Raw genomic sequence first — 25,564 nt, forward strand, 5'->3', positions numbered from 1 at the left:
ATCCTATAATATCTTTATTTAGTATTTTTTATCATATTCATTCTTTTTCAGTGGTGTAGTATTCTTGAAAAAAAAGTAGGTTAATCCCATTAAGACACATAATATGCTTAATAGTAAATTCCTTTTGTAAAGAAAAACTTAGATAAACAAAGCTTAAAGTTACAAATAATATAGAACAGATACCTATATTTAGCTTCTGTTTAAACATATTAAATATCAAACCAAATTATAAACTTAACTTAAAGTTTATTCATAAATATAAAGATCAGCTACAAAAAATCAAACAAATTATCTTGGCTTATCATTGCAGAGATCTTCATAACACAATTTGCATGTATAATCGTAAGTAAAGGGAACATTAGCTTCCGTTCTCTTGAAATATGAACAAAGATCTTCTCCTTCCATCTCTGTATAGTAGCACCCTCTTTCTGTTATCGGATGACCCACTAAAAACAAAATTGTTTAAAATTTAGAAAACAATACTATCATAACAAGCCTTTATTATTTTCTTGACTTCTAACTTCCGTTTTTCACGCTTAAGTTTAAGAATATACGACTAGTTTTTGTTTTTATTTAATAATTAAATGTTTGATTTTATTTTCGTATATTTTAATCAATTTGTCATACTGTGGTTTCTGTTTGGGTACATTAATTTCTATCTATATTTTCATTGTTAAAAACTCTAGAAAAAAGGTATCACGAACTCAGCAATATGTTGACAAACTAATGAGTTTATGACACCATGTATGAATTGGATATTTCGAGTATTACTACTTTTTTGATATCTAAGAATGTAATTATTGAGATTTGTATTTTGAAACTTAATTTAGGTTACGATTGACTTCATATATGAGAAAAATAATAAACAGAACTTATGTGAACGTTCTTTAGGTATAAAAACGTAACCTTCGCCATACAGTTGGGAGAAAAAGTCTTAATACGCCTGCTACACAGAGATGTCTAAAATAACTGAATCAAGTGTACAGGGATAAGAGAGCCTCTCCACTGTGAGGATTTGGGAGAAAAGTGACTGCCAAGTCACAAATATTTATTTCTTTCCTAGAACTAGATGTTAATTAAGGCACTAAATATGTGACTAGACATTGGTAGAAAGCTACCTTGGTCACAGAAATGCTGCCAAATTACAATATCTTGACTATAATGTCAAAATTGATGGTAGTTTAAAAAGAGTATTTAAGAATGTGTTACATATAGCATGTATGTAAATTCATGGTGTAAACTAACGTGAGTTATAAAGAATCTGTAAACTCTTAGCCACTAACACAACTCAAAGATGTGAGAGGTAAAAGTAGGAGCGGTAATGCCGTTCATGACCACATATGTGTGATTATTCACGATTAAATCTCAACATTTGAAGTAAAAGGAAATAATTGTGGTGAAGTTTACAAAAAATATTTGGATGCTAAACTTAACATAAAATTAATGTATTAAATGCTCATCAATGATCATCCTAACCTAGAAAACATTGTCAAATAAAATTACTACACATATTTTCAAGAAGACTTTGATATTATATTTTTATCATTATCCTACTAGCTTCAACCCTGTGTGAGTTCTAGCATCCTGAAGAATTTCTCTCCAGTCGTTTCTATCTATCCTCTTCCTCCACCAAGCACATATTCCCATATTTCTCATGTCTTTATCGATGTTATCAAAGAACCCTGTTCTGGATCTTTTACTTCTTCTCTGGCCAATGGCTTTAATACGGAGCGTTTCTTTAACTGGATTATTTTGTTCCATTCGCACTACATGCCCTACCAAGACGTCCTATCTTAATATATTTTATATATTTTATATCATCCTAACCTAGAAAACATTGTCAAATAAAATTACTACACATATTTTCAAGAAGACTTTGATATTATATTTTTATCATTATCCTACTAGCTTCAACCCTATGTGAGTTCTAGCATCCTGAAGAATTTCTCTCCAGTCGTTTCTATCTATCCTCTTCCTCCACCAAGCACATATTCCCATATTTCTCATGTCTTTATCGATGTTATCAAAGAACCCTGTTCTGGGTCTTTTACTTCTTCTCTGGCCAATGGCTTTAATACGGAGCGTTTCTTTACCTGGATTATTTTGTTCCATTCACACTAGATGCCCTACCAAGACGTCCTATCTTAATATATTTTACGATATCTATTTCTTGGTATATTCTATAAAATTGTATCGTATTCTCTACACTATATTTTTAATCATTACTCTATAAACTCACCTTGCTACTTTTCTTTCGAAACATCCTGATATATTTTCATTAATTTTTATTAGAGTCCAAGTGTCTGAACCATATGTTAGGACTGGGCATATTATTTTTTTGTAGAGTTTAATCTTTGTATTTCTCGATGTAATTGAGGATCTAAGAAAAAATTTGTACCCAAAATAGCACCTTTTCGCTGTGCAAATTTTGCGGATTATTTCTGGAGTAGTGTTATTTTTAGTATTAACGAGCGCTTCCAGGTATACAAATTTGTTAACTACTTCGATGACGTCGTTAGGCAAGGATTTGCAATGATTCGTTAGATACTGAACCGATGGTTGTAATTTGTGACATACGCATTACTTTTTTCAGAGCCAGATTGAACAGTATACAGGAGTCCTCGACGTAGCCCGTTGTTTGTTATAAAAGTTTCAGATAGTTTTCTCTACATTTAACTTTTTCAATAGTAAGTTTTGTTAAATTTCAAAGCTGCTCCTAGCTTTTTTATTGCTTTAAGATTTTCTCTTCTATTTACAGAGTCTTATGCTGCCTTGTAGTCTATAAATATAAGATAAGTATCTATGCCATATTCGATTGTTTTTTTCAAAAATTTGTCACCGGGTTGCAATCTAATGAATTGTTGATTTACCACCTCTAAAATCAGCCTGATATTTTCCTATGATTTGTTCTGCATAATGTGTCATACGATAGCGTAATATAGGCAATAATATTTTATTCGCTGTATTAAGAAGCATAATTACACTTTGGTTAAAGCATTTAAAGATATCTTCTTTTTTTTTTGTGTATGGTGCAAAGTATTGTAACATTCAAATAACTATGGGGGAGGTCCATATTTTTTTATGAGCTGCTGTCGTCCCGATATGGTATCGTGGTTATGTTTTTTATATAGTTTAGCTGGGAGGTTACCTATTTCGGTGATCTGTTTTTGGTTAGTTTTTTAACTGGGTCCTTAACTTTAAAAACCGTTGGTGATTACTCATTCCTATAGTCTGTTTCGCATACTTCATCTCTTTCGATATCCATTTTTTCTGTTTCTTCTTCTATATTAATTGCTTGATTAAAGTATTTCATCTATTTATTTAATACGTATTTCCTTGTTAGTAATAGATCACTATTTGGACTTCTGCATTGGTTTGTAGTTGCCTTGAATTTTATTCTGCTGACTTTCGTTTTTAGAATACCTTAAGATGGCGTATGCAATTATTGTTTAAATTTTAAATGCAAATTGATAGATCAAGCTTTTAACGGTAACACTAAATATGTAGCTGCTGGAGAAATAGTATAGTAAATACAGAAGAAGAAATCAAAAACTTTATAGTGGTATAAAAATTTCATTTAAAAGTAATGATGCAAAAACTGCTACTTTATGCTTCTACTATTAATATGCACAATATACCCCTACCATATATTCCCGCACAAGAGATATTTTATATGAGTTAGTGGTTGGTTAATGATCTGAAAAGGGAAAATTAAAAAATTTACCTTTATCATAAAACAGAGAGAGATAATCGACAATTTATAAAGCTATAACTGACCAAATTATACATCCAGAGGTCCTAAGAAAAATGAAGAAAAACCGAGAGTTACTGAATATCATAAAATCTTAAAAGTTACAGTACTTCGGACACATTATGTAAAATGAATCCAGATATACACCCCTACAAGAGATCCTGCACGGAAAAATTGCTGAAAGGCAGAAAAAAGAGAAATATCCTGGTTAAATAATCTGAGAACCTGATTCATCATATCATCTACGCAGATTTTTCACGTTGCTGCAAACAAGATAAAGATTTCCATGACGGCTGCCAATATTCATCATGGGCATACACATCAGCAGATAGAAGATGAGAGTGAAGCTAATAAATTAGACGAAGTGTGTAGTTTTTTACTGGACTGTATCAACAAGAAGTTCCTGCCGCAGTGAGAAAACTAGTTCAGTGATGGATCATCCCATTAATACAAAACCCATACTGTGGTATTTTGATTAATCTATTTTTGACACTGGTAGCTTTGACTCCATTATTTACAATTTTTCAGTCCAAGGACATTCATTCTCTCCATGCGATAGAAATTTTAGGCCAATAAAACGTTTTGTGAAGAAGGTCGATCCTAACTATCCTCTAGAATAATATGCGGATTTGATACTGAAAGCAAGCAAGCTCAACTGCTACTTTACTGTCAAAACGATAACGCCACAAATTATTCTTAATGATATTTTCAAAGATTTAATTCTCAACAAAGCGGTAATAAGCACTAACAGTACATACATTGAATGGATTTATACAATCTTCTTTTTTCCTCCTGAAAGTGAACCGTCCTCCAGTCTTACCAACTGAGATAGCCTACTTTGCAGGCGAGATAAGTAATTGTACAACAATACTCATAATTTTCATTTTTCACATACCTATAAATTTGAAAAAAATTGCAGATTTCAAGAAATTATTTGGTTTGGTACAAAGATTTTTAAAATCTCATCTTTAAGTGACCTACAATTCACGTAAATGTGGTTGTCGAGTATATTTACGAATAGATCCTTCCCGTTTAAGTTAAAAAATAAACAGATTAATATTCATGAGTTTTCTTTTAAAGAAATCCCAGTTTTGATCATATTATATTGTTAAAAAATTTAAATAAAAAAGTCAAGTGAATTTTCATTCATTTAATTTTTATTCATCTAAATGTTAAAAAATTGCACCTGTTAAGTTAAATAGCTATTTAAAGAAAAAAAGTTACAGAATTTTAAAATTAGTTTTTTGTTCATAATAATTCAGTTTTTCTTAGTTCTCCGTGAATTATTTTTTTGCGCTTAATAATTATTTCTGAAATAAACCATTAAAATTAGACTACAAGCCCGTGGAACATTTTTAATGGGGAACATTACTATAATATGTAGTAACAACTTTAGAAACTATGCCGTTAATTCTTATCGGTACACAAAGTATGAGGGTTCAAATTAAGGGTTATTCAATTTCTGTCCTCTGTCCCAGTCAAAATGTACGGCGTTGCAAAAAAATTATTCTATATACCGATTTAAAACTTTGTGTATGAATTCCGAAAATATGGAAAAAAATTTCCGAAAATAAAAAATTTTCCCTGCTCCTGGTACCAATATCTCTGTACGGCATTAGGTCGCAGGTCATTATATTTGTAATACCTACCCGAGTAAAAAATGCCGTACAAAAATGTTTAGCAAAAAAAACTTACCCTCGTGAGTGGGTAAGTTTTAACAAGTTTATCTTACCTGTGACTCACGTACCGATAAGAATTGATGGCAGGGTTTCTAAAGTTGATATTACATATTGAAATATTGTTTTATATGTGATTCATGCTGGGTAAAATGACCCATTAAAAATCTTCCATGAGCTTGTAGACTAAATGTTCGCTAAAAATTTAGTTTTAAAGCTTTGATCTGTTTTATTTTCGCAGAATTTGTCGATAGATTTGCTGATACGTAAATACACTTGAAAATGTGTTAACTCGATAGAACAATTTTAAATTCTGAATACTAAGGAAGAACTTTTTATATCTAACTTCTTTTTTTGTATCGGTAGTATTTATTATTTATTTTAATTATATTTTGAGTGCATATTTTTTAACAAATATATTTGTACAAAAATTAAAACAACAAGTCATGTGGAAAATGATTTGAAGATTTTTTTTATAATATTCAAGAACGTGTTAAAAACATATTTAAATAAATAAACTATGTATTAGACTTTTAAAGTTTATAACTTTTGAGAGAACTTTAAATTGGAATTCGCACATAAATAAACTACAGCTTTCCTCTCAAAAGAGAATAAATATACTCAAAATATTATCCAATAAAATTTGGGGTGCTGATCAGAAAATTTTAATTAGGCTTTACAAATCGCTAATTAGAACTAAAATCGACTATAATTGCATATGTTACGATGCTGCATATAAAACCACTCTAAAAAAACTAAACAATATTCAATCTACAGCTTTAAGATTAGCACTGGGAGCTTTTAAATCTAGTCCGGTTAGTAGTATTCAAGTTCTAACTGGAGAACCTCTCTTACATATAAGACGACAGCAACTATCCTTGAACTACATTGCAAATATATCATCCCAGAAACAGCATCCTGTATTTTTCCACATCTGCAACCCTGGACTTCCCCCTAACAATAAACTCTACACCCCTCATAGAAAGAATAAAGCTCACAACTTTCGATATGAATCATCTCAATGTATCGCTAAATATAAATGCAAACTATCCCCCATGGACAAGCCACCCATTAACTATTGACGTAACACTTACCAAGTATCATAAATCAACTACAAATTCCACAATAATTAAATCTCTATTCTTGGAAATTCTAGACCACTATCCTAATTATTTGCAAATTTTTACCGATGCCTCGAAAACTCCAAATGGTCACACTGCTGCCTACTACTGTAAAGAAAATTCTTATAGCATATCGATACCAACCAACTGCAGTATACTAACAGGTGAGGCTACAGCTATTTTGGAAGCCCTAATCTTCTTCGAAAAGAGTAGAACGATGAAGTGCATTATCGTAACAGACTCATTAAATGCATTACTGGAACTGAAAAAAATATATACCAACAACCCTATTCTACAGAGTATAAAAAACGAACTAGAAAAATTTCGATCATTAGGAAAGGAAGCGGCTTTTATTTGGGTATCTTCACATACAGGTACTTACGGAAATGAAAAAGCAGACCAACTGGCTAACAAAAGTCGAATGAACTCAAAACATTCTGCAAAATTGAAGACATATCCGTACACGGATCTAGAAAACCTGGTTAAAATCCACTGTATTAATACTTGGCAAAATTATTGGGAAAAATTAGGTACTAAATTAAATGTTATTTGCCCAAAAATAACTGATGTCCTGGAGACTCCTTTAAACAGAAGAAACCAAGTCATTATTAATCGTTTAAGAATTGGCCATACTGTGTTAACACACAAATACCTAATAACAAAAGAACCACCACTTATCTGCTCCAGCTGCTCTAACCCACTGACTTGAAACACATCCTGCTTGATTGTCCTCAATTCAAGGAAAAAAGAAGATCCCACGGATTTACAGATGATGATCTCAAGACAGTTCTCACCAAAAAAATTTCGACAGTGTTAAGCTATAAGACATCAAGTTATTCAATTTTATTTAATGTAATATTTCATGTATTTGTTATATCCACTAATAACCCTGCGCGTTTGATGTGGTTTTGTGTTTAAATAAACAAAAAAAAAGTTTATAAATTATATATCCAAACATTTAAAAAAAAAAGGTTTATATTATAAAATACTTTAAACATTGAGACAATATTTTGTATTGGTATATTACTATTTATTTTTAAGAAACCATCATATATGATACGATAATCAAAATAAACCCACTATTATCCGTTTTAACTTATAACAATTAAGCTATACTTACACCAAGTAGCAGTAACAGTATAACAAACTACATCTGAGGTTGTATTTTTGTTTGTGGGTATCTCTGAGCAACTTTGTTTTGTAATTTTAGATAGATCCGGGTCATTACAATGTGTTCCATCAAGAAGTGAACAATGATAACATTCTGTGGGTCCTTTTTTTGCAGCAGTAAAAGCTAAAACATAAATTATATTAAATATTTTGATTTGGTTGACCTTTTAAAGGAACAACCAAGAAGCAAAATTTGGATTCAAGGAATTAGTATCGCTTTAATTTTGGATTATAGACAAACAAAAGGGTACAAATATAGAAATTAAATATTTAGGAGCTATTGTAAACGAAAAGCAAAAAAGGTTTAAAAAAGGACAGACGCTTGTACGTGCATTAATCAAAGTAGTGAGATCTACACAATACAGTAAGTAGATAACTTTTGCCACAGACAACTGCATTTTTTTAGAAGTGACAAAAAATAAACTGGATATATGGCATAAAATATTATAAGTAATTTATGAAGAAAAGCAACAGATGGTGTCGGAAAAGAAGTACTAATAATCAATTGTATGACTTAAGCTGACATTTCAAAACTATAAGGTGTGTTAAATCAAACAAGGCCAAGTGGAACTGAAAAAGTTAGAGTACACAACTGGACTTATAAAGCAACAGATTGGTAAATTTGAGGAGAAATTATACAACTATCAGACAACTTAACAACCATAGTTGACATACGGAACAGAAACACTTTAACAAAAGTCTCGGCTACAAAACTAAGCCACACAGAGAAGAATGAAGCGATCCATGTTAGGAATAAATCTACGAGACAAAATAAAAAACTAAGAGGTCAGGAGAATAACCAAGATGACTGACGTCATCGAAAGGATAGCCAGATTAAAATGCAGATGAGCAGGACATATAGCTAGAATGACGGATCGGCTATGGACAAAGAGGTTATTGGAATGGAGACCAGGGGAAGACACGAGAAGTATCGGTCGACCACCTACACGATGGGCTGACGATTTAAGAAGACAAAATAAAAACTGGATGGGAGTGGCGCAAGATAGATGGGGTTGGAAACACGAGGAAAAGGCCTATGCTTAACAGTGGGTCTTTAAGGCTAGATGATGGATACTTTCACATAAAAATGTATAGAGAGAAAGAAGACAAGAGCGAATGGGAGTTTTTCAAAATTTTGAGAAATATCAACTTCGTATCAGGCAGGTGAAGCTAGAGAAAAAGAAAATAAAAAATTAAAAACGGGTCATAATAAACTCAATGGAAAGTTCTAAACTGTCGAACCTCTGCTTCTTTAATTATTTAACATCAAAAGTCATGAAAAACTATTTGTAGAGTATTGAAATCTATATTGAAAACAAATGTTACAATTTGTTTCACGAATTCATCCAGGCTACTGTTGTAAAAGATAGGTCACACGTAGCGCACTTAGGTGTACAACGTATTGCGTTTGATCACAATGATATTAGATAATAATAATATTGGAATTATACATATTTTTATTTTGTGATTTATTGTTAAAAAAAAATTACGTTGATTAAATGTACTCAGTTCAGGAGAAAGTAGCAACACTGTCAGTTCTTTGTTAAGCGAAAGACATCCCAATAGAGCAATTCCAAGTCATTCAACAACTAAAAGGATTTTAAAAATTTTAAAAATACTGTGACCATGATTTCTAGTTGTACATGTACAGACAATATTGCTGAGGTACCAAAAAATTTAGAAAATCAAGACGAGATCAATGAATTAACAGCAGGAATTGAAAATCCTACAATTTTTTGAACGATTACGGACCAGTTTGGTATTCATAATTCCAAGCCCTTAAAATTTTGAAAAGAAATAAATAATGTTAGTACAAATTGTTAATATCTTTACTTGTTATTGTTAATTGTTAACTTTAATGTGACCAAACGCAACCCATTGTACATATTTTGCACTACGTGTGGGTTAAGCTTTACCAAAATACTTTAACAAATGTATTTTTATTTGCAAAATGTTGGAATGTATTAAATTCGCAGAACAACTTTAAAACTATTTTTCAATGTAGATTTTATTTGGTCCTCTACAAAGAGTTTCTCATGACTTTTGATAAAAAAATAATTTCAATAGTTAAGAATTACCCACGAAGTTTCCTATGGCCCGTCTTTTGACGATTCACCTACCTATATATATATATATATATATATATATATATATATATATATATATATATATATATATATATATGTTTTGACTGATCTTGATATTTATCTATATAATTAGGTATTAACTTTACAAATTTAATTTACTTACCTGCGAAAGCCCCAATTGTAAACAAAAGAACTACTATCTTAACCATGGTTATCGTCGCACTATCAATGAAATTGAAATAAACAGAATTTATATAAAATACGACAATTTTTTTATTAATATAATAACTAGAGAGATTGATAAAATAAATGAATTTATTCAAGTGTTGCATTTTTAGATACGTATTATTAATACAAAATACACGGGAGTATTTTGACCTTGTAAAAAATTATTTAAAGATTGTTATCTTTACGAACTGAAAAGTAAGTTGACCTTTCATATCAGATCAAGTTTTGTGGCTAAAATTATAGAAAATTATAAAAAAAATAACAGTCCCTTGCTGTTCTAAGTAGTAAATGGCCGTTTAAGTAAATCCGCATTTTTTATCTACATTATTTCTTATTCTTTAACATTTTCTTACTCCTGACCTTTCTTTTTAAAAGATAATTATTTTTACAAGCGTCATATTTTTATATATGGTGATGTTATGACTTTTCCATATTCTGGTGAGCTTTGGTATTGCTCCATTGGCTGATTGTCGTTTGATTTCTTGGGTGCATCTTCTATATATATATATATATATATATATATATATATATATATATATATATATATATATATATATATATATATATATATATATATATATATATAGTATATATATATAGATATATATATATATATATATATATATATATATATATATATATATATATATATATATATATATATATATAATATAAATTTATTCGTCACTTTTATGTCATTGATTCCGACTTTTTCTAGCTGGTTGTTTTTGGCTCCGCCTTGCTCACAGGCATAAGACAAACGTTTGACGAGCTGTCACATCAAGGGTTGCTCTATAAGCTGAGGAGTTGTTTATCTCTAAACTATTACATACCTACCACTAAAATAGTACTTTAGAAATAGACGTTTTAGAGTCAAATACTACAATACTACTCCAACCGATAACAGCGGAGTCCCACAGGAAAGTGTACTGCGTCCTGTCCTGTACCTACTATACACTGCCGACTTCTCAACATCACCCGCCACAACAACAGCTACATTTGCAGATGATACGACGATCTTATACTCCAACAAGAATCCACACATCGCATCAGAACTTCTGCAAATTAAGCCAAAAAAAAATGGTTAAAAAATGGAGAACCGATTGCGCAGAAGTCGATACATGTAACATTTACAACCCGTAGAGAAACATGTCTACCTGTACGTATTAACCGCAAACAAATATCACAGAAAGATGATGTCAAGTACCTTGGGATTCACCCGGATAAAAAACTAACATGGAAAAAACATATATCTTTCTAAAGAAAACAACTAGGTCATAAAGTGAGAGTGATAGAGAGTGATATATACTGGCTAATTGAAAAACAATCGCAGTTACAACTCAAAATAAATTACTTCTATAGAAAGCGGTGTTGAAGCCAATATGAACCTATGGGATAGAACTGTAAGGAATAGCGGAAAATTCTAATATGGAAATTACACAAAGGTTTCAATCCACAATACTAATGATGATTTTAAATATACCGTGGTATATCACCAACAAAGCCGTACATCGAGATGCATAAATTACTTATGTAAAGGAAGAAATTACATATCGAATAAAAAATACAAGGACCGGTTGTGGGAACACCCAAATCACCTAGCAAGGAATTTGATGCAGATGCGTACAATGCATAGGTTAAAACGTAAAGTGCCTAGTGATCTAGTATAATCAAACAAAAAGTAATTACTATTTAGATGGGAATAAGCCACAATTAAAGGTTAAAAAAAATGTTAAATTTATTAATGTTTGTAAGTTGTAAGTGAAAATTGAAACGTCAATAAACTTACTTAAACCATTAATTGTAGCTTATTTCCATTTAAATAGTAATTACTTTACAATGCCACAAGAAAATAGCTTCAGAATAATATTAAGAAACAAAAAGTGTAGTGTTAATCATGTTTTTCCTAGAACCAATAACAGTTTAATATACTAACATTCTTCTTCTTGATGTGCCTATCCGTTACGAATGTTGGTGATCATCATGGCAATCTTTATCTTATCTGCAGCAGCGCGGAAAAGCTGCACAGATATATTGAACCAGATTCTGAGGTGCTTTAACCAAGATGTTCTTCTTCTGTCTGGACCTCGTTTTCCAAATATTTTTCCTTGCAGGATGACTTGAAGGAGAGCATATCTGGATTCATTTCGTATATTATGTCCGAAGAACTGTAACTTTCGAGATTTGATGGTGGTCAGTATCTCTCGGTTCTTATTCATTCTTCTGAGGTCCTCCTCATTTGTGACTCGGTCAGTCCACGGGATCTTAAGCATTCTTCGATATAGCAACATTTTAAATGCTTCCAGTTTTCTGCATATATCTTCGTTCATATACTAACCTTCATCTACTAACATTAAGAGCGGCATATTAATAGATATATTCGGCACATGTCAATAGTTTAATCGACATAAATATTACTTAATGCTTACTCTGTAAAAAATTCAGATTGTAATAAATTGGGATGTCAATAATAAAAAAAATCTGCGTACCTCAAGTTGCTAATTCTTGTTTTGCTGATTAAGTAACACTACATGGCGATCCTGAGGTCAGTGTTAGTCAGTAACTCTACTGTTAGTGTATACCCAAAAGCAAAGGAGAAAGTAATAAAAAATAATAAAATAAAAAAAAATAAGTAAACCAAACTGCAAAAGAAAATAGCGAAATGATCGAAAGAAGAAAGTAATAATTGCCAGTGTATGGCCCTTTCACTTTTTCGTCGGAAGCCCTGTTGTTTTTTTACATATTCCGCGTTTCTCTACTTCGAGCAATATACTTTTTGTCATCAGTCTCATAACAGCGTTTAAGAGACTTATCCCGCGATAGCTTTTGGGATCGTCTGTTTTACCTTTTTTAAATACTAGGATGATTATACTTTCTCGCCAGGCATCTGGTATTTTCTAGACGATAGACGATATATATATATATATATATATATATATATATATATATATATATATATATATATATATATATATATATATAGGCAAAGATTTTCTCAAAGGAACTACGTAGTTTCTCAGTTACTTTTTTCCACCGGACTTTTCTCGGAGCATTTCGTCCAACTCCGGCGCATTTTGGTTTTCTTAATTTTTACATATTCATAGCTGATACGATTCCGCATATTTAAAAGTATGGATTTATGTCAAGTTTCATTTTTTTTAGTTGCTCTTACTCAAATATTGAACAACAAATATTTTTGAACAATTAACGTTGAACACCTGCGCATCGATGACATATTCAAAACTATCAATATTTATCTTGAGCTTAAGATACTAGATAAGAATGGAGAAGCCATAGGTTGATTTTTATGTAACATAAAATGTAAAACATGATGAAGAAAATAAGAAATTTATTCAGAGTCACCAAGCTATACCATCCAAGCTATATCCAGTTAGAGATAATTTTGCAAGTATTAGTTCTAGACTTGCCCTTAACCCAGTTAATCAAACAAATATGGGTGCGATGTAGGAAACCATGACTGATTTAATGATCCCTTTGCGGTTTCCCCTTAATCTGGCTTGTACTGAGACATGCAAGACAAACGTATCATAATCTATTATAATTATTTCTCGTTTGAGTATGTATTTGCGTTTGAAGAGATATAATTTCTAATGCCATGCTAAAGAAAAAAATTAGATGACAGATAATTTATTAGAATTAAAATCGTACCTAGATCATTGTTTACTTTACGACTATCATTGGGAGCACTAATAAGTTGTTAAGTAGATAAAGTTATTAAAAAATGAAACCTTATGGCGCTGATAAATTCAACAGTAAGTGGTTTGGAATAAATATTATAAAGTGTAGATTACGTTCAAAGATGTACTCTTAATCATAAGCAACACTTATTTACAATGAAAGGTTTTATGTAAAAATTAGGTATGAAATTACAAGGAGATAAAAAATTAATGGTAACAGTAAACGAAACCATAAATTCGATAAATATTTTACCCAAATGTTTATTATCTTTTTTTTTAACTAGGTACTGTGCTATAGGCATATAATATATTATAAAGTATTTAATAATAAAGCCCTCCAAATTCTAAAATATGTTTGTAAATTCTAATCAAAATCTGAGGTGATGCCGATAACATACATTATTATTTCTAGAAAGATAATTTAAGATAAAAATAAATAATAAGAACACTCTGAATCAGGTATAAAGAAAAAATACTAAAAAGTCACATTTATTTTCGTACCAGATCAGGCAATGAGATCAGAGACACAAAAGTGGCAAACCAACTGACAGTAAAGAGCTGGGAGTGACGTTCATAGTGGACAAGAGTATAAAATGCAATATATAAGACTTTTATAAAGCAGATATAAAAAAGTACCGTCCTATAACACTCCTCAATGTAGTGTATAAACTCCTAACAAAAATTTTTACCAATAGAGTGACGACAAAATTCGACTGATACCAGTCGAAAGAACAAGCTGGTTTTAGAAAGGGATTCAGTACAAGTGAATATTTACTAAGTATGAAAATAGTTATAGGACGAGAAAATGAATACCACATTCCTCTATATATAGCGTTTATAGATTTCGAAAAAGCAGTGTCGAATATTGGGCAGTGAAAAGTTCTTTGATTAACAGCAGAATTGACCACAGATATACGAAACTAATAGCCAATATATATATAAGGAAGCCAAAACAACAATTAAAGTATGTGAAGGAACAAAATCAATACAAATAAATAGAGGCGTGAGACAGGGTGACACAATATCACCGAATCAGGCTCTGGAAGATATTTTTAAAAGATTAGAATGGGAAGAAAAAGGTATAAAAATTTGTAGACAACGTAACCATCTAAGGTACGCTAATGATATCGCATTGATAACCGATAAAAAAGAAGAATCATTTGAAATGATGAAATAACTAGACGTAGAAGCTGGAAAGATAGGCCTTAATATGAATTACAGCAAGACCAAAATCATAACAAATATAGATGAAGACATCACAATGAGGATCGGACAAGATGAAAAAGAACAAGTTAAGGATTATAGACATATATATATATATATATATATATATATATATATATATATATATATATATATATATATATGTATATACATATATATATATATATATATATATATATATATATATATATGTAATGTTAGATTTGTAGCAAAAGTATTATGAAACAAAAAAATATGTGTTATTCAATACCTGTGTCAATACCTTCAATACCTTTAATAATAAGTATTCTTTTAGGATTTTTTATGAATTAAATAATTATATCAATATCTCACCACATTGCCAAGGAATATGACTACCACGACCAATCCAACGTTCAGAAAATTTGTATTTAAGTATGTTCCAACTGCGACCACATTCTCTCTAGAATGTGGTCGTGCACCATCTTGCATAAACCACATATTTTGGGTTTTCAACATTTTACAATAGAGAAAAAGTAATACAACGTCATTATAGAAACTTAAGAAGCGATAGAAAAGGGAAATTGTAAACATGATGATGGCCAACTTCTGAATACGGACACGGTACTTAAAGAAGAACATGAAGAATATTTTCTCCAATAAGACATTTAGCACCCATAACAAAGTATTTTGTGATGTTGCATTATCATCTTTGAGTTGTTTTAATAAGAATAGACTATGAATTATGCTTATCTACAAGTATTCAGTGCTCTACCGCACTAATATCAAACTAAGAATTATTATGCAGCTGATTTATAAAATGCGATTATCTCGAAAACGGTTAAATTTTCAGGTTATTAACAATAAAACCTTTTCTTTGTAAAAATAACGTATCTTTAATATTTTTTAATACAAATAGAGCTAACTTAAAAAGCAAAAAAGTCAAGCGCAAATTTATGCCAAACATGTGGCATATGTGGCGTTCTCTATTAGTTACATTGAAGTATGTATCAAATTATATCTTATCGTACTCAAAAGGATCCAACTGTAAATTTTTGTCATGTAAAAGTTATAGCGAAAAATAAAATTTTAATATATATATAGATATATATATATATATATATATATATATATATATATATATATATATATATATATACATATATATGGGTCAAACTATAAAACTTAACAAAGAAAACCAAACAGCAGAGATAAAAAGAAGAGTTAGACTGGCATTTTGGCTTGGCATTTGGCAAACTAAGGTACATTCTTAAAAACAAAAGATATCCACAGCATCTTACAAGACCAAAGTATACAATCAATGTGTATTCCCTGTTCTCACTTATGGTTCCCAAACGTAAACATTTACAAAAGGAAACATGGACAAAATCATAAAAACCCAAAGAGCAATGGAAAGACAAATGTTGCACATAAGACTAATGGATAAAAAGAGAAAGGAGTGTATAAGAGAAAAAACAAAATGGGGGATGTTAGACAAGAAGTTGCAAAATTGAAATGGAGATTTGCCGGACACAATATAAGACAAAAAGAACACAGGCAGACAGAAAAGAATGGAAAAGGATTGGGGAGGCCTATGTCCACAGATGGACCGAAGAAGGCTAATTAGATAGATATAATACTTTTAGTTATTAAGTGAAAGAATGTGTTAATAGCGAATTAAATCAAAGTTTTTAAATATTATAATTATCGACATTTACTGTACTACTAAAGACAATGACCTAGATGAAAAAAAAGAATGTTTTATTAACATCTAAACACCACACACAATCAGTAACCAAAAAATGACATAATAAAAATATTAATCGGAGATGTGAATGCTGAGATTGAAAAAAAAAACGAATACATGGGAATAATAGGTAAGCATAACTTCTCTGATACTATTGAAAATGTAAGCATACTAATAGACTTTACTGACAGCAAGGGAATCATATAAACTTAACCTTTTGCCATAAACTAGACATCAATAGGGCCACATGACTCTCATCGAATTGTCAAACAACCAATCGGATCGATCATATCGTCGGCTGTATGCAATAGTGGTTTAACTGAAATATTGACAAAATTGAATTAAGATCACCAAAGGGCTTAAAATAGCCGTATTTATAACCAGCAAAACTGGAACAATAATAATAGCAAAAATATCCGCTAGACGTCACTAGTGTAGCTACGACATCTTGTCGATTGGGATAAATTGTTTTTTGCAGTACTGGCCCTTTTCAGTTGTGCAGTGGAAGTCGAACTCTGTCGATATCAAATTTCTACAATTTTAGATATTTTCAAACTGTATCAGTGAGAATTTTGGAATTGTGTCACATTAAATGAAAGGAATAGATTTATTGTTTTAAAAATGTCAAATTTAAAGGGTTATCAGAAAAGAAGTGAATTAATCCTATCTCGACAAGAGTCACGTTAGTAATAATATTAATATTATTTTAATGTATAATTTCAAATAGTCGATGTACTAGAAAACTTTAGACGATTTTCTAATTATATCTACCCGTTTAAACAAAAAATAAGCCTATTTTAGTTCTGATGCGCGCCCTCATTTCGTGAATGATAATAATAATGTATCATCCACATTTACAGAAGTCTCTGATTAAAATGTGGAGACTGAAGTACTAGAAGTCGTAACAATTAAACGATTAATAAACCTAAAAGTGGGTAAACGAAGGCTTGTTCGGACCAATGGAAAAGAAATTCCAGAAAGTTTCTTAGAAATTCATGCCAAAAATACACCAATGTTAACTGTAATCTTGTACAGGCTGGCAGTTTAGGTTCATCTTGCAATCCATGTATTTTGGAGGGCTGCCTCAATATATGAATTAAACAGTAAGGGTGATATACTGCATCCTTGTCTTAGTCCTTTAGTTACTTTTATTGGCTATTATAGTCTATTTTCGACTTTTAGGTAAGTAGAGTTATCCCTGTATACTTCTGTGGTTATTCCTAAAATGTACGGACTAGTGCCGAGTTGTTGTAAATCTTGGCACACTTTAAGTCTTGGATCTGTATGATACGCCTTTTCTAGGTCGATGAAGGCTAGATGTACTTCTGTACCAACCGCTATTCTTGTTTTCTATTAATTGTTGGAATATAAACAAGTTATCAGCCCAAGATCTACCAGACCTTTGGTCTTTACTAATTAGATGTCCAACATCATCCTGCATTTTTGTATTTATTATTATCTTTCCAAACAATCTCCCGAAAGTAGGTAGGACACTTAATCGTCAGTAGCAGTTTTCCTTGTGTAAGTAACCGCTCACCAAGTGTAAGGACACTTGGTGAGCGGTTTTCCACTCAGATGGTACTTGAATTTGTTGGTACCATTGATTCATTAGAAAAGTTATTCTTTTTATTAGAAGTGGACATCCTGCTTTAAGTAACTCTAAAGATATATTGCTAGGTCCTGGAGATCGCCCATTTTTTATTTTAATTAACGCAGTATGGACCTCGTTGTTAGTAGTATTAATGATACTAATAATGTTACTATATATACTATATATTCTGTATAATATAAGGTTAAAAATATATATTTAAATATAAACATTGTTTCTGTTAAGAGATAAAAAAGCCTTTAAAATAACGTATTCTAAATTTTTTTAAGTATAATTGTTACCCCATAACCGGCAAATAAAGATCAAATCGTTCATTGTTTGTAACTTCTGTAAAAACTAACTTTTCTTTCGTGATTGCTCTCAAAGAAGAGTCTTACAGTGCTTAATAACTAACCCTCAAATTTTTAGTTCGGTCCATTATTGATATAGGTATAATGATATTATTATATAAAGAAAGAACTCGTCAAATAGCTGGTTATTGCTATCTACAGACATAAACTTATTTTTTATTATGGACTAAATAGTTTTTATAATGTTTGATAAATAAGAACACATCGTTTGATATGATCTCTCGACGTGGAGAAAACGATCGTACACCCTCGACCGGACGGAGCATCGACGTCGGCAGCATAGGTCAATCTATTACCGTACAACTACCGATGCGATCGACCTATCATGTTTGGTCTGATATACGCTCGACCAAGCGACCGATAGTCGGTAGAGAATTTGCAGCAGCAAATATTAGTTGCGGTCATGACATCGACTGTTCACTTCAAAAGGACCGACGTTCCTCTGATCACACACCCTCGTTATATAATGGGCGAGTGGCGAGTGCCCGGCTTACGACCAATATCAATATAAAAGCCTAGCTGCCGAACTTCATTCTATGTGTGATTTGTGTGTTGTTCGACCAGATTGCGTTTCAGCTGGTATTGTTCATGTTCGCCGTTTTATTACTAAATTTGTATATGGAATTTTTATTAATCGATTTGGCGAGAACAATGCCTTTTTAATGTGAATTAAACTGGTGGATATAATTAAATGGAATTTCGTATTAATATAAAACTGGCATCACCGAGTTCACATAATGAATGAGCGCAAGTTTCCGAAGTTATCATAAAATTAATTGCAATACTATTGTTTATTACAATAATAATATTAATTAGAATAAAGGCGATCACCTACTATTATGGCTATTATTAACCAATATAACAAATTGTAATTTCTAATTATTGTTTAAATTTCTAAACTTGTTTAAATTTGTATTTTAATCTATATCATTACGTTTATAAGATAAATCGTTATAATATTAAAATCTCAAAACTTCAAATTTAAGTACCATTCACAAACATTGTATAGAAGCTTATATTGGAACGTATCCTAAATTATTTCCAAATACAATTTCACAATATATATTTAAAAAATAAAACTCTTCAGATTATTTGTTCCTTTTTTCCTTTAAATTATTAAACCAATAATATTAGCGAACCTATTAATCACCGCTTCGTTTCAAATTTTATACATAAGAAACCATTATATAAATAGTATATGGAATAAATTTATTATTTCGGAAACAGACCACTTAAAAAAATGTGTTGAACATTATGTCATCAGTGTTGGCGTAATGACGTAATCGAAGATTTTTTTAAATACAAACCGAGGTCACGAAATCCTTCATTTGAAAGGTCTCATACTTGCCTTTGCAATAGGGTATTATTCGAATATTTATTTCTGAAGGGTTAACCAAAATTATGTACCTAATAAAGTAAAATAAAATTACACTAAATACTCATTTACTAAACTAAATTACGTAAGGAAAGAATGAAAGAATTTACTGTTGGTTTTTCTAATTTCATCATTGCTGAAGCTCGTCAATTTTACTGTTCCTCTTTTTCAAATTTTTCTTTTTTAGGGGTCGCTGCTCCTTACTCTTCGTCGCCACACATTTCTGTCCATCGGGTCTTCTCCAGCTGAACATTTCTCTCTCAAGTCCTCTGCCAAATAGCCCTTCTATCTTCTGCTCATTTTCCTTTACCTCTTCTTCCATAAAATTCTAACAGCTCTATTGTTCGTCCTACATAATTTTTATCTCTACCTCTGACATGACCAAACCATTGCAGTCTTTGTTCTTGAATCTTTTTTGGGACTGTAATCAACTTGGTTCTTCCCCAATCAAGTCATTTCTTCACCATTACATTTTCATTTTAGCTATATCCATCTTCTTTTCCTGAATCTTCTTTATAGGCGACACTTCACCGCCGTACACCAACGCAGGTCTACCCACACTTTAGTATATTTTTCCTTATAGCCCTTCTCCTATTTTTCGATCACAAAGTACCCCGTTCATTCGTTTATAGTTAACCAACCAGCCTGTATCCTATGGGAAATCTAGTGTCCTATTATCTGTTATATAAGAGTCAAGCTATTTAAATTCTCCTACTCGTCCCAGCTTTTCTCTAAGCAATTCTACATGCCCATCCATTATTTTTCCTCCCAACCACACAATACTCTTTTCTGCCTGCTAACCTTAAGTCCTCTCTCGTCAATAGCCCTTCTCCAATAGTGCAACGTCTCCTCCAACATATCTTTGTTTTCCTCGACTAATACAATATCATCAGCAAAGAGCATTAGACAAGAAGCTCCCTTTCTTACTTTCTCTGTCAGTACATCCATAACAGGATTAAACAGGTAACGACTCAGTGAAGAGCTTTGATGCAAACCAACCGTCACCGGAAAAATTTTTTTATCTCTCATATGCCTCCATAGCTCTTGTCTAGGAACTATGTCGTACGCCTGTTCAAGATCCATAAATATCAAATGTAGCTCTCTTTTCTTCTCGCTGAGTTAATCAGTTCGATGTCATGAGTATTACGCTGAGTTTTGTGGAATTGTTCTACAAGATATTAACACGGTTGTATTGACAGTGTAAAGATCAAGTAAATGTAACGATTTTATTTATTTTTTTACAAATTTCGAAAATTTATTAGGTTCCATTATGAGGCCAAATTTAAAAGTAATAGTTTTGGGAGATTTTAATATTAATTTTATTGCGAAAACGGCAAATACTAGTGAGCTGACTTCTATATCATCGTTTTTGGAATAAAATAAACAATCCATGACTGTACTAGATTTGCTGATACATCTGCCACTTGTATAGACAATATAATGACAAATGTTGAAGAAGATTAGTTTCGGGCAAATGTTCTTGAACCTTGTTTTTCTGATCATCGCGGCCAGTATATCAGTATAAGCTTAACATCAATTCAGCAAAAGTCAAGTGCACTAGAGCCTTTACGCAGAAGGGTATCTTAAAAATGCGAAACTTTTTATCCGTGTTAGACTGAAACATTTTTAACGATAATCTTGATGTAAATTACCTTGCAAAGTTTCTAATAGATAATATAATCTTGCAGTATCGCAATATTTTCCACTAAAAAAACTGGTTATCAAAGACAAAAGATGTCCGGTAAACCAGTTCAATGACAATTTAAAAATATGTGAAATCATTTGCAAACATAAAATACGTGCCGATTCTACTAAAAACGCAGTATATAACAGCGAATATAAAAGGTATAAGAATCATTACAATGCTGAGTTGAAAAGAACGAAAAAGCTGGCATATGATCAATTGATATTAACTTCAAAGAGTAGATTCAAGACGTGTTGGAAAATAATTAACTATAAGCGAAATAAAACAAATAGTTTACATAATTTAACAACCACCATATCTGGTGACTTTTTCAATAACCTTTTTGTTGAAATTGCATAGAATATTATAAAATATCTTCCAAATAAACCAGACGACACAATTTCCAGCCAGACCGAATTCATTTTTTCTGTCTCCAACCAATCAACAAGCATCCACAGATATAAAAACAATAAAAAATTCAAATTTTTTGGATACTAATGAGCTAAACGCATCTTTTATCAAAAACACTAGTGAAATAAATACTAAACCTTTAACACATCTCATTAATAGTATTTTTTCAATCAGGATATTCCCAACTTCATTTAAATACTCCAAGATTGTTCCTATTTTTAAAAAGGGCGATCGTGACCTTGTAGACAATTATAAACCAATTTCCATGTGAAGCTATTTTTTTGTGGCATTTTAAAGTAATTACTATTTAAATGGGAATAAGCCACAAATAAAGGATAAAGTACGTTTATTGACGTTTCAATTTCCACCTCGGAAATCGTTCTCAAAATACAAACTTGTAAATTAAACAAATTTTGGGTTTTTGTTACTTAGTGAAAAATTCTTTTAATAATTTAATTTATATTAACAATTCAGACATACATTATACATTTTAAAGTAGACGACTTTAAAATGATATTGCCAATATTGTTGAGTTGAAATGTATAATGTATGTCTGAATTGTCAATATAAATGAGTCAGAAAAAAATTAAATCATTAGTAGAATTTTTCACTAAGTAACAAAAAAACAAAATTTGTTTAATTTACTAATGTTTGTATTTTGAGAACGATTTCCGAAGTGGAAATTGAAACGTCAATAAACGTACTTTAACCTTTAATTGTGGCTTATTCCCATTTAAATAGTAATTACTTCAATTTCCATCGTTTCGATATTATTTCGATGTTAAAAACAAATAACTTTTTTACTAGTTCACAATATGGGTTTAGAAAGGATCGTTCCAAAACACATGCACATTTTAGATGTGATGAGTGCCATGGTTGATGGCTTTGAGAAGCATAATCACATGCCATAACGTTGTGAGATCGTTCAAAGGCCTTCGACTGTGTTTCTCATGATGATTTGCTGAAAAACTGCATTTTTACGGTATAAGAGTTACTCCTTTGGAACTAATTTCATCGTATGTAAAGAATAGATACCAAGCATTCAAGTACGGAAATTGTCTCTCTAAATTTAAGCAGATAAAGTATGGAACAGTTCCACAAGGATCAGTTTTGGGCCCACTATTATTTATAATATATGTTTACGACTTGCCCAATTTCATGGCTCCATTTAAAACAGTTTTATTTGCAGATGACACTACTTTTGTTTTTTCTGATAAAAATCGTTGTTTTAGAAACCACGTCTGAGTATGTAAATTCCAATGCTCAATCATGATTCTTAGCAAACAAACTTAAACTAAATGATAACAAAACTTAAAATTTAATTTTTTCGGCTACCTTCGATGTGAGTGTTGAAAAAAATAAAAAATAACGTCAAATTGTTGGACAACACGTTGACTTGGTATAACGATATTGACCATCTCAAAGGTAAACTTTCTAGTACCTTATTTTTAATCAGACAATTAAAACTTGTTACAAGTGTTGATACCTAGAAAATAACGTACTTTTCTCTTTTCCATTCATTTTTAAGCTATGGTGTTACTCTGTGGGGAAACTCTTGAAATGCCCTAACAATATTTAAATTGCAAGAAAAAGCAATAAAAATAATCGCAAAAGTTAGCTACTTAAAATCTTGCAAACCGTTGTTTATTAAATACAAGATAATGACATTGCCAACATTATTATGAAGTATGAATTTCTAAAACGCTAATGCTTTAATTAAACACTCTGACTTACATAACTATAGCACAAGAGGTGCAAATAACATCAGAACAGTTAAGTATCGTTTGAGTAAATCACAAAAAAAACTCAATTGACTATAATCTGCAATGTTCTACCTTATGATTTAAAACAACTTTTGATGAATAAATTTAAAGTAAGTCTAAAAAGATAACTTTTGAGATTTGCTTTTTACTCTGTTAGTTAATAATTTGATCACTTCAAGGTAGTAACATGAACATGGATGTACTCACTATGTTGGAATATGTCTTATTTTGTATATTTTATGTTTTATTTTATGTTATGCGCATTAATGTAATTTCTTCTCCTATTGTATTTTGTGTATGTTATATATTATCTTTTTTACTTATTCATAAAATTGACTTGCTACAAACAAATGTAAAATTTGTAAACGTATTTAAATAAAGATTGAATCTTTAAAATATTTGGTGTTCTTCATTTAACAACTTACTAAAGTACTCATACCATTTATTTCTACATCGATTCTTAACACTCTTCCAACCGCAAAACCTTAATCTGCCACAAATGGGTCCTTTGTTGACTTGTTCATTGCTTTAGTAATGCTGTATAACCTTTTCATCCCGTCTTCATACAGCTACTGAGACCATTTCTCTGTAGAAGTAGCTACAGCGCACTTGCACTTTGCTTCCCTCTTTGTCTTCCATTGTATATATTCTCATCTTTCTTCGTTTTAGACGTGTCATATCTCTTTCTGACCTCTTTCTTTGCTCTAACCTTCTATTGCATCTCATCGTTCCACCAAGTTTCTTTGTCGCTAGGAGGCCCCTTACCAGATGTTTTTTATAACACTTCCTTTCCCACTCGCACCACAACTTTACTATTGGCTCTCCACCAGTCATTTACCGTATCTTTTCCTTAAGCTCTTCCAGCTCTCTACTCCTAACGACTATTGACAAATATTTATCCTTTAACCTCCATCACTTTACTTTCTGGCATCATACTTACTTTTTCCCCTCCTCATCTCACCTCTATCTTACTTATCTTATCTTATCTACTATCACCGGTCGGTGTTGACTAGCTACACACTCACCCTTTATCACTTTACAGTTCGTAACCTCTTTTAGCTGACTTCTTCTACAGTGCAACAAAATCTTTCTGACTCACCATTCCCCACAAACTACAGGTAATATACTGGTCTTCAGTCTTCATAAAGGACGTATTAATGACCGCTATGTCCCATGCAACTGCAAAGTCAATCTCACTATTTCCTTTATTATTTCTTATTCCCATCGCCAAACCTGTATGAGCTCTTTCTATCCCTGCTCTTTCTGCACCAATATTTCCATTCATATTACCTCCAATAAAACACTTTTTGTTTACAGGAATCTCGAGTATCTTGCAATTAAGGATCATCCAAAAATATTTCTTCACACCTTCCTGTCCTTCACATTCTACCCGTGGGACGCAGGCATATATGATGTTCACATTGATATTACCTGTATTCGTAAGCTCGTCAATTTCAATATTTCCTTATAATTTTATTGTATATTACCAAACAGTTTTTATAAAATAATTGTATTAATACATAATAAGTGTTGGTTAACTTTGCAGAAATAAATATTTAAATATTTGCACTGTTGCAAAGGTGAGTTGGAGAGCTTTCAAATGAGATATCACGTGATATTTAAAAAAAAATAAAAAAATTTAAAAAATAACTAAAATGATAACGTGATGTTCATGGTTTTAAGATCCCTCTCTACGTCATCTATTCAACTTT

At 31.2% G+C, this 25,564-nt stretch overlaps 2 protein-coding genes across 2 annotated transcripts in view; both read right to left on the reverse strand.

Annotated features, from left to right (window-relative positions):
- Nucleotides 1-25,564, reverse strand: part of LOC140434632 (voltage-dependent calcium channel gamma-5 subunit-like) — a 1,250,929-nt gene that overhangs the window by 897,332 nt on the left and 328,033 nt on the right. The window lies entirely within an intron of this gene.
- LOC140433326 (uncharacterized) lies at nucleotides 227-10,123 on the reverse strand. Its single transcript, XM_072521357.1, has 3 exons — nucleotides 9,969-10,123; nucleotides 7,669-7,842; nucleotides 227-446 (listed from the first exon to the last, which is right to left on the reverse strand). The coding sequence occupies exons 1-3, from the start codon at nucleotides 10,012-10,014 to the stop codon at nucleotides 289-291; spliced, it is 378 nt and encodes a 125-aa protein (XP_072377458.1). The 5' UTR covers nucleotides 10,015-10,123; the 3' UTR covers nucleotides 227-288.

This window comes from Diabrotica undecimpunctata, chromosome 2 (genome assembly GCF_040954645.1).
Source record: "Diabrotica undecimpunctata isolate CICGRU chromosome 2, icDiaUnde3, whole genome shotgun sequence".
NCBI lineage: Eukaryota > Metazoa > Arthropoda > Insecta > Coleoptera > Chrysomelidae > Diabrotica > Diabrotica undecimpunctata.